The sequence below is a fragment of the Culex quinquefasciatus genome, chromosome 3 (genome assembly GCF_015732765.1).
Source record: "Culex quinquefasciatus strain JHB chromosome 3, VPISU_Cqui_1.0_pri_paternal, whole genome shotgun sequence".
Classification (NCBI taxonomy): domain Eukaryota; kingdom Metazoa; phylum Arthropoda; class Insecta; order Diptera; family Culicidae; genus Culex; species Culex quinquefasciatus.
The window spans coordinates 90,756,003-90,766,367 of record NC_051863.1 but is presented as its reverse complement, the minus strand read 5'-3'; the positions used below and the strand labels follow the sequence as shown (position 1 = coordinate 90,766,367).

Sequence of the window (10,365 nt, the reverse complement as noted above, 5' to 3'; positions counted from 1 at the left end):
GTAAATTTACATCATTTATGATGTACCAAAAGTGCACGTCATTAATGATGCTAATTTACATCAACTTCATTGTAAATTTAAGTGTCATCCGACGTAATCGTGCGGAACAAAAGTCGCTCAGAAACTTGTAAATTTCCGATGAAATCGATGTAATTTTATCAAACTCAAAAATTTTTTTACTCCGTTGAATTTAGAATCCGATGTAAATTTAAAATGCTTTTCTAGCCTGCAATGGTTTATGCAGTTTACTTTTGTTTTTCTTTCAAATCAAATGAAGTACTTTGATTTGTAATATAAAAACAAAAGCTAACTGAACTGCACTGCAAAAGGCAAATAAAATAATGAAATTTTATCGAATTCCAAATTCAACGGAGTAAAGTAATCGTATTCTGGAAGGTAACCGCAGGAATTTCCATCGTAAACCTTTTGTTGGCATATTAACTAGTGGAAGTGAGAAGCAAGTATCTATTGAAAATTTTGCAAAATATTTCTTTATAAAGTGAGACTCTGCACATTGAATCGTGTTTGATTACCGAGAATTTTTTTTTGGCTTTAGTTGATGATCACCGAAAAGCATCAACTAAAGTCAAAAACAACAAATTGAATTGAAAAAGGGGTCAAATCCATAACTTGCCATACATGTGAGATTTTTTCCTACTAACAGTCTGTGATTTTTAAGTCGAAGCAAACTGAAACTTACTCATTTGAAGTTAAGCTTTACTAAGGTTGTAATCATGTGACGCGTCTCGCAAAGGATCTCGAAGAGTTGAAGATTTTCTTTTTAAGACGACTTTGTCTTAGATGGCCAGACATCGGTGGAATAAAACCTAAAATGAAAAGATCTCACATTAAAAAATTGATACTTTAAGCTCAACCTGAATAATAACTCACACACACACAAATACTGATCATTCAGATTGAAATCTACTAGCTGCTATTGCTCTGCTCTCCGAAAGTTGCCTACGCTCAAGAACATTAAAAATGACCGACTGGTGCAGATCTGTAGTCGAATTTGGCATCGTCATCGCTGGCTGGCTCTTGATTCGAAAGTGTCTCAGCGCAGTGGAAAGAAGTTGCAGGAAGTGACTTACGCGCGGACAATGTTCACAAAGAATCAATTCGAACTGGAAGCAGATGTGACAAAATTTATCGAGGTGTTTATTTTTAGCGATTTGAATAGAGAGCTGATCTTACTTACCTTCAGAAAACGTTCGAGATCAATTTTGAAGGATCTCCCCCAAGCTGGGACTAGAACTTCTTCTGGCACCACCGCTGTAATCGAATTGGGCGGTCGCGTTTATTTTTTGGCGTACTTCCGGCGGTTCCGTAATTTGAAGTCTTGGAGCACACTATCTTCTCACCTAAATGCACTCTTCCTGAACCGCTTTTTGGCCAGGTATTTCGAAACATCTTCGTTTAGGAATTACGTGACAGGTTCCTCTGGAAAGTAAAACAGAGATTTATTATCAAATTTTGACGTGAAAAAAACAGGTTTCTAATTACTTACTAATGGTTTTCATCATCAGCTGCTTTGCGGTTCTTCCTCCTTCCAGTCGGTCCTCAGGTTTAGTTTTCCCGGTGGTCATCCGACTGCACAAAAACTTTCAGTCTCACACTTTTCTGTCTTATTTTTGTTTGGCTTTGACGTTTCTCATAAAATTCTGGTCGACGCCGACATAGCTGAATGTCGACCCCTTCAACCATTGTCGGAGTTAGGAACGGGTTTAACATTTAAAGCGGGTTCTTTTATTACGTAACGCAGCTGGGGAGAGGGGCCGTGTTACGCTCGATACACACAAAAAGAAATTGTAATGAATATTTTGTTACGAGGAGGGGAAAACCCATTTTTGCTTTACATAATAAAAGAACGCTCCTATCCAGATTTCAAGCTAAACAATGTAAGTGGGCCAATGTGAGTCTGTTATGCTCACGTCAATGGATGTTTACATTAGGAGAGACACACTATTTGTTTTCAAACTCATTGACATTGTTTGGCGTACTTAAAAATTGCTTTAATAATCAAAAATAAGATTTATCGCTGTGAAAAAGAAAATTCGAAATTCAAACTTAATTTTGGAACTCAATTGGTGTATGTCATCAGAGACTTTTGCAGCAAAGAGAATTTGACATATTGAACAAAACGAGTTTGTAATTCTCACGTTTTACTTGAGAATTTCAAGAAGCGAAATTCATTGTTTAATTTTCTGGAATCATTCATTTTTAGTTTATATATTAAAAGAGTTACAGGCTTTCAAATGATTTTACATATTTTTCTGAGCTATTTTTTTTAATTTGTTATTTTTTTAAAGCTAAAATCTAACCTTTACCAAATTATAGAGAACTACATAAAATTTTTGTTATATTTATAATTTTGAAGCATTGCATTTTTTTGTTCGTGGCCATGCCCATGGCTCAGGGAAAAGATCTCCAATTCAAATTTGCATTGCAGCTTGTAAATGTCTAGGATCTATTAGTTCAAAGATCAAAAATAGAGTAATCTACGTGCGTATGTATTGCGTGTACGTACACGAAAATAAAGTGAGGTTAAATTTTGTCATAAAGCTCTATGGCAATTTTCTATTGTGACAAACGTTTCGCCAAAACCACTAAATAGCACCTCCTTTTTTTTGCGCTAACCGCCTATTACCCACTTTAGGAGTCTATTTGTCGGAGTTTGGATTTATCAAAGTTCTTGGTGGGCAACGTTTACCGTGTACTTTCCGACACTCCAGAGTTGACATTCTGTCTGTCAAACCAAAACGTTTGCTTCCAAAGTTTGCCTCAATTCAAATTGTTCGAATTTAGTTTGTTTCTCCTGAAAAAAGTAATTAAAAACTATTGAGAAGAGTTCGAAGGTCAAATTGTTAACTTACCGGATATAGCATCTTCAGTAGGTAGTCCAAAATTTACGGGATGCCGGCCAACTTCAAACAAACATCGGTGCTTGAGCAAATCCGGCCAGACCTCCTCGAAAAGACTTCCCGGCGAACAGCAACCACAACTCGCGGCCAACTTTACGCACACCCGGTAGAGCGGCAAGCCAGCTCAAGGTGATTGGTACCGGATTGGGTCTGAGTAGAATCGCCTCAAAGAAAGTTTTGACATGCAATATGAACCGGTCAACATGAAAAGCCTTAGCCAACGGGATTTAGGCTAGTTGGACCATCGAAATGGAAGGCACAGCTCTCTGTGTGGAAAGTATCAGTTGCCGGAAGGAGCCCGCTGCTGCGTTTTTCGTTCCGTGATTTGGTAAGTGTCAGCTTACCAGCTGGTTTGGGCAAACTTGAACCTCCTCCTTATTTCCTCCTGATGGGTAAAGAGATCATTCCAATTCGGATCAAGATTTCAGTTCTAGACGACCTGTAATGTAAACAACAATTGCTTACAGATTATTCAAACCACGGGACATGGCTTGTTTATAATGCCGATCAATAGTATCAACAAATTAATTGTTTGTTTACATTACCTTAGTTTTGATTTCACAAGTGCACAAAAACCGCAAGCACAAAAAATCAACACATCATTTGGTATTGATTTTGAAATGGTAATAATTCAAAACAAACATACATCATACACTAAGATTGTATGTGCCAGCCACCTAAACAGCTACTACATTAGCTGAGATTATTTTTGATGCAAGATCCAGCATTTAAAGTAAAAAAACTTCTACTTTACTGCGCAACAACAATCACAACACTGAACTATTTTTCATTCATCGCTTGAACTGTCATTCGCCAAATAAGGTTGCAACTTGAATTTAAATGCTTTTTTGGTTTACATTACGAAAAATTTACATCAGAAATTAATTTACATGCTTTTCATAATTTCAAATTTTCGATTTATCAAGACCAAAAGTTCTATTTACATGAGATTCATGAATTACAATGAATCTCATTTTACATGAAGGCTCTTTAAATGGAATTTAACTGTTTATATCGCATTTAGAATTTACATTGAGCATGTTTACGTTTAAAACATGATTTCAGTGTCCGGTAAATTTACATTTTTTTTTCTGTGTACACGGAAAGGAGTTCCATCTTAAATTTAACAATTCAAATTAGCTGGCTTCAAATTGGTGGAACAGTGATTTTTTTTGTTAAATTAGCTAAAATTACAGCTAAATTTACTAACTTGGGATTGGTGGAACAGCTAACCCTGATTGCTGATTTGCTATCCAAAACTGACAGCCCAAATCAAAATGACAGGAGAGATTTCACCAAAAATAATGGTGTTTCAGCACAATTTTGCCTACTTTTTACCGAAAACTACACAGAAAAAAAAGTGTGATTTTACAGGACACTGAACTGATGTTTTGAATGTAAACATGCTCAATGTAAATTTGAAAATCGTTGTAAATCGTTGTATTGCATTTAAAGAGGGTCAATGTAAATTTAAATTGAATGTAACCTTTAAATCCCATGTAAATGAACTTGATTTTGTTGACATTGGCCAAATTTGAAAGTATGAAAAGCATGTAAATGCATTTTTGATGTAAAATGTTGTAATGTAAACTCAAACAGCATTTAAATTTAAATTGCTACTTTATTTTGGAATGACAGCTCAAGCGGATGGCGAAAACAAATCAGTGCAATGTTATGATTGATTGTGCGCATGAAATTGAAGCTGTTTTTGTGTTTATTGCTTGATTCTACGAAAGAAAAAGCTCGACAAACTTCATGTTTGATGCAATTATTTGAAAACAATGAATGCCGATTGGAGGCACATTGGAAAAAAGTTGCGGGCGGCATCTGTTTGATGTTTTGTTTATAAAATTCAACTTCCAAGATCAGAGTAAGTATGCAAAATTTTATCGCAAATATAAACTTCTGCACAAGTCTAATGTCTAGTCTTTCTCCTAAAACTGCTGGTGGCTGATTTCGCTGGTGAAGGAAAAGTCACAAAATTTGATGCCGGAAGGCGGAAGTCAAAGGGCAAGCAGAATCTGGGGCTTGGAACCACCTTACGCGTTCTTCTCGGTTACGGCAGACCAGAATAATGGCCTTGTAGCAAGGTTGGTGTTGATCACGTAAAACACAAGTAGGGTAAGTTTCCTAGAGGGCACCGACTGTACGCAGATCGATCTTGTATGATTTGGGCGTATTCACTATCACTGGCACAGCAGCATGCGAGCAGGAACCCCGCGAATTCTGGTACCGACAGAGAGCCACAGTACCGAGGCACTAACGACGGGACGGGAGTCAGTGTACCGGTGGACGGGGTCGTTTACGGACAGCCTTAATCGCCAACTGCTACTGCAGAATCTTTCCTCCGGCGGGTTAATCGGGTTCCTCACAATCCACAGTATTTCGGTGAGCATTTTCATTATTATACTAAATTTCACACTATCAATAAGCTACAAATTTGAAAATTTCTTTAGAAATTGAGAATAATTTTGTTACCACAATGTTTTGAAAAAAAAATCTTGATTACGGATTGTCAAAACTGTCGGAGTTTTTGGCACCAGCTTGGCAAATCGAAATTATAACTCCGACAGCACAGCTTTACGCAAAAATGAGCAATAGATTTCTGTGTAAATTTCTAATCTGTTTTGTTAAGGTTTTATCTCGGGTTTTATATATCAAGCAAAAGAACCTGAATGGGCCATTGATGAAAAATAATTTTTATGGCATAATAATCATGATAGGGGAGAATAAATTTTAAATTTGAAGGCCACGTGGCTTGTGCAAGATTCTTATGAGCACAAACGGGTTAAAATGGATGTTTAAATTAATTTTTTAAAATAGGTTTACAAGCCTATTTGACAGTTAGTTTTTTCAAGTAATCAAAACGAGAGATATGGGCAAGAAAGACGAGTTAACATTTCCGATTTTTTTTGCACAACTTCATACACAGCTCTTTTTAGCCACAGTTGAAACATAGTTCAAACTAAACAATGTAAATGGGTCAATGTGAGCTTGTTCTTCTTTGTTAACAATTTTACATTGACCCATTAACATTGTTGTTACATGTTGAAAGAGCAACATGGAGTTAGACTTTCTGTCCAGCTGTGTGTAAAGTGTATCATGCTCAGTATTGTCAGATTTTCAGAAAATTCTGGGAATACCTGAATTTTCAAATGCTCGACAGAATAAAAATAGACTCTCTAGATGCTCAATTCCAGATTTCAAAAGATTTTGCTGACAGCAAAAAAAAAGATTTTTGTCAACAAAAGCCAAGTTGAAATAGGGTGATTAGGAGTACTATCAAAAACGGTGTAGACTTTGGATTATTGGTTCAACTTTACAGTTTTTATGAATAACTACGGGTTTTTCTATGTTTATAGTACCTTTCCAAATAAAAATCTAGAAATAGAAAAACTTTATATTTTTTAATTATTTTCCCAAAAATACCCGATTTTTTTAAAGTGTTTATTTGTTAAAATCTTGGTGCTCTGGTGATACCATGGGCGTTAGAGGGTAAATTTATATTCGTTAGGTAGCTACAGACTTTACAATACAAATTTGTCTGTATCTGTGTTTGTAGAAATTTTCAAATCTGGCAGCACTGACTCCGACAGAACAACCCGACATTTTCATCGGAATCAAAACGTCAAATTTTCGGTAGTAAACAAAAGGCAGTGGTTCGTCTTGTTTTTTTGTAGTTGTCAAAAGAGTTCGTCTTGTTGTTGCCACCGTTGCCACAAATCCGTAGATTTCCAGCGGTTTTCGCTTCTCCGCCGATTTGTCCAGCTGCTGCTGCTCCAGGTCGATCTCAATCACGGCGTCGTCCTCCAACGGTTCGCTCATGTTGCCTTTGTCCTCGGCGCAGTCTTCGATCACGTCCGTCGTATTAATGCTCATGATCGGACCGGGAATGCTCGGGATGGAGATGGTCGTCGGGATGGCAAGGTTCATCACGGCGGCGGCCACCGGATTTGGCAGTGATTCGTTGGTGACCACCTTGGTGGCGGACACGAGCGAGTTCATGATCGGCGCGTGCACGCTTTCCGAGGCGCTCGTTACGGTGCTGCAAACGTCCGCGAAAAGCTGCAGCTGCGTCGTGTTGACCTCGAGCACGGGCATCGGGTTCGCGGGGGTCGAAGATCGCTGAAAAATGCCATCGCAAACTGGTTGCCGGAGTTTTATCAAAGTAAAATCTGCGTTTTGTGTGCGTTTGACTTGATTGATTCAAGTTTGATTTACTTGCAGAAAATTAAGCTTGGGGACCGATCAGCAAACCGCAACCGGCTGTAACTAGTGAGTACCGATGGATTTGGGAAAGCTTTTCCCTCTCAATTAATCCACCCTTTTCCCCCATGCACAGTGGTCATGCCCATCATTCCAATCATTCCATCGGTCAACACGAGCATGACGCTGACGAGCACCAGCACGACGACGACGACCACCGCGAACCCGATGCCCGTGCTCGAGGTCAACACGACGCAGCTGCAGCTTTTCGCGGACGTTTGCAGCACCGTAACGAGCGCCTCGGAAAGCGTGCACGCGCCGATCATGAACTCGCTCGTGTCCGCCACCAAGGTGGTCACCAACGAATCACTGCCAAATCCGGTGGCCGCCGCCGTGATGAACCTTGCCATCCCGACGACCATCTCCATCCCGAGCATTCCCGGCCCGATCATGAGCATTAATACGACGGACGTTATCGAAGACTGCGCCGAGGACAAAGGCAACAAGAGCGAACCGTTGGAGGACGACGCCGTGATTGAGAACGACCTGGAGCAGCAGCAGCTGGACGAATCGGCGGAGAAGCGAAAATCGATGGAAATACCGTTGCTTGTGGACGAGGAACTCAAGACCGAGGAGGAAGTGCAAGCCTAGCTTGATCTGGACGAAAACGAGGTGAAAATGATCGATGCGAGCGAGGAAAACGAGACCGTCAACGATGAGGTGGTAATCAACCAACATTGAAGAGGACGACGGCGGCGTGAAGGCGGTTGAACCGATGGAGTGCGGAAGTAGTTTGACTTCGCCGAAGCACGTGATGAAGACGCACTTTGACGACGTGATGATGTCGGAGACGACATCGGTAAGCGGGTGGGGATTTGTGAAAGTTTTAGCCTGAGCTGAAACTTTTAATTTTTTCTAGACCTGTTCCGGAAGCAAGCAGGTCGAGAGTTCGGACACGTCGTTGATTTCGAATGCGGAGCTGGCAGAGTTCAAGTAGGTCGTACATGTTGTTTCGTTTGTAGCAAGCCTCAACTCTACTCGTTTTCAGGAACGCCCACGAAAAGGAACTCACGTGCGTTGACATTATGCTGCTGTGAGACCTGTTCTATCTGCCGTTGGAGCAGTCCTCCAGCTTTTGGCCGAATTTCACTGGCTCAAGATAAACGCCCAGGTGCTGTGCAAAAAACCGGTCACGCAAGCCAAGCTTGGCGACAACTCCGACGGCGGGGGATTCGAAATGTGCAGCCAGTGGCCAGTTCGCCAACTGGTCCTCAAGGTTCGAGACTTCCCAGTGCCGATTGTTGTGTCAGGTGAGTACATTCCGCATTGTAGTTATCACTCCCTTAAAAAAAACATTCGAGAGTTGCTCCGTTGAATCTATTATTTGATGTAACTAAGAAAAAACTTTTGTATCACGGTACAGAAAGATTTGTTCTACTTCAGGTCAATCAAGAAAACATATTTTGATCAAAAAATGAATTAAACATTTAATCTTTCTGGGCTGGTATTTACGAAAGCTTTTGAAAATTACATCAGATTCTAGATTCAACGGAGCAAAAAAATTTTGGGCTTTTGTGAATTTACGTTAGTTTCATCGGAATTTTACATGTTTTGGGACCAATTTTGTACGAAAAGTTTACATCGGATGGCATTTAAATTTCAAATGAATTTGATGTAAATTCGCATCATTAATGACGTGCACTTTTGGTACATCATAAATGATGTAAATTTACACAATTTTTTTTTTCTGTGTAGCTGGAACCGGCAGTATGGATTTTTTGACAGATCATCAGTTCGAGACCAACACAAAGCAAGAGAACGTCTCGTATCGTGTTTGATCCTGTTTACGCCGCTCAGTTCGCGGAGTTTTGTGACGATTCTGCGTTTGAAAGTCGAAAGTGCAAGTGCAAAGGTGGAGATAGTGCGTGAGTGAATGGATTGAAAGCCAGGAAGACTTTCTGCGGGCTGAGATCTTCAGTTGATTAGGTGAGAAGTTTTTTTGTGTTGAGGAAAGAGGTTAGAAGTTGAGCCTCTAATTTTTGTTTGGACGATTGGTGACATCCCTTTGTCGTGAACCCTTTGGCGGGGGAGGTGGAGGCTGGCGTTTGTCCACACTCCACTTTTTTTGTATGGACATCTGTCTACGTGGGGGAAGGCTGCGGGTACAGAGTGTCTAGATATAGACTGGCCAATGTTTGACAGATCCGTACGAGCAGGGCACTTTATGCCTTTGAAGCACATAAAAAATAGAGCTAAATAATGTTAAATTACTTTAAATTAAGTGAAAGTTAATTTGAATTACATTTGGTTGAATTTAGAAAAAAGTAGAATTCAGTTAAATTAAGTTAAATTGATTAAATTTTGTTAAAATCAGTAAAATTTAGATAAATTTAATTAAATTTAGTTAAATTATGATTAATTAAAAATCAAGTTTAATTAAGTAAAGTTAAGTTTATTATAATTAAACTGAACATAGTAAAAAATTAAGTTAAATGAAGAAAAATTAATTTAAATTATAAGTAAAATTAAGTAAAATTAAGTAAAATTAAGTAAAATTAAGTAAAATTAAGTAAAATTAAGTAAAATTAAGCAAAATTAAGAGGCAGTATTTGTAGATTCTGCTCGGTTTGTTCTAGAGGTCGTATCGAGGTGCTCCGATTTGGATGAAACTTTCAGGGTTTGTTTGTCTATACATGAGATGAACTCATGCCAAATATGAGCCCTCTACGACAAAGGGAAGTGGGGTAAAACGGGCATTGAAGTTTGAGGTCAAAAACACATGAAAAATCTTAAAATTGCTCGCATGTCCGTAAAACTTCACCAATTCCAACTCTCTTAGATGCATTCGAATGGTCTTTCGAAGCCCTTCAAAATGTGCTATAGACATTCAGGATTGGTTTAACTTTTTCTCATAGCTTTTGCAATTTACTGTTAAAAATTGTTTTTTTAAGCCTTAATATCTTTTTGCAACAGCCTCCAACACCCATACTCCCATAGGTCAAAAGATTTGTAATTTCATGGACTATAAGCCTACGGTATTAACTTTTTGGCCAATCGCAGTTTTTCTCATAGTTTTACGATTTTTCTAGAACAAACATTTTACAACGTTAGTTTTTGCCCTGTAGGCCAAGAAGACGGCACTTTTTGGTCTCAATTTTGTCATATTCGGAATCCTCAGAAAATTTTACATTAGATTGAGTTGTTGGAGTTTTGAATTTGATTGGAAAAAATGCCATTT

General features: G+C 38.8%; 1 protein-coding gene and 1 long non-coding RNA gene across 6 annotated transcripts in view; one reads left to right on the top strand and one right to left on the bottom strand.

The window, feature by feature from the left end:
- LOC6051347 (dynamin) overlaps positions 1–10,365 on the top strand; it is a 515,697-nt gene that overhangs the window by 449,285 nt on the left and 56,047 nt on the right. For 2 of the 5 annotated variants that reach the window (XM_038263305.1, XM_038263304.1), the window contains one exon: positions 8,883–9,075. The exons of the other annotated variants lie outside the window; for them this stretch is intronic. In XM_038263305.1, coding sequence (XP_038119233.1) covers positions 8,883–9,060 — 178 coding nt within the window. In that variant the 3' untranslated portion in view covers positions 9,061–9,075. Of the gene's footprint in view, positions 1–8,882; positions 9,076–10,365 lie in introns of those variants that run through there. 5 annotated transcript variants of the gene reach the window in all.
- Positions 706–1,796, bottom strand: LOC119769760. Its single transcript, XR_005278515.1, has 4 exons — positions 1,508–1,796; positions 1,199–1,440; positions 892–1,124; positions 706–827 (listed from the first exon to the last, which is right to left on the bottom strand). It is a non-coding gene; the product is annotated as an uncharacterized LOC119769760 (long non-coding RNA).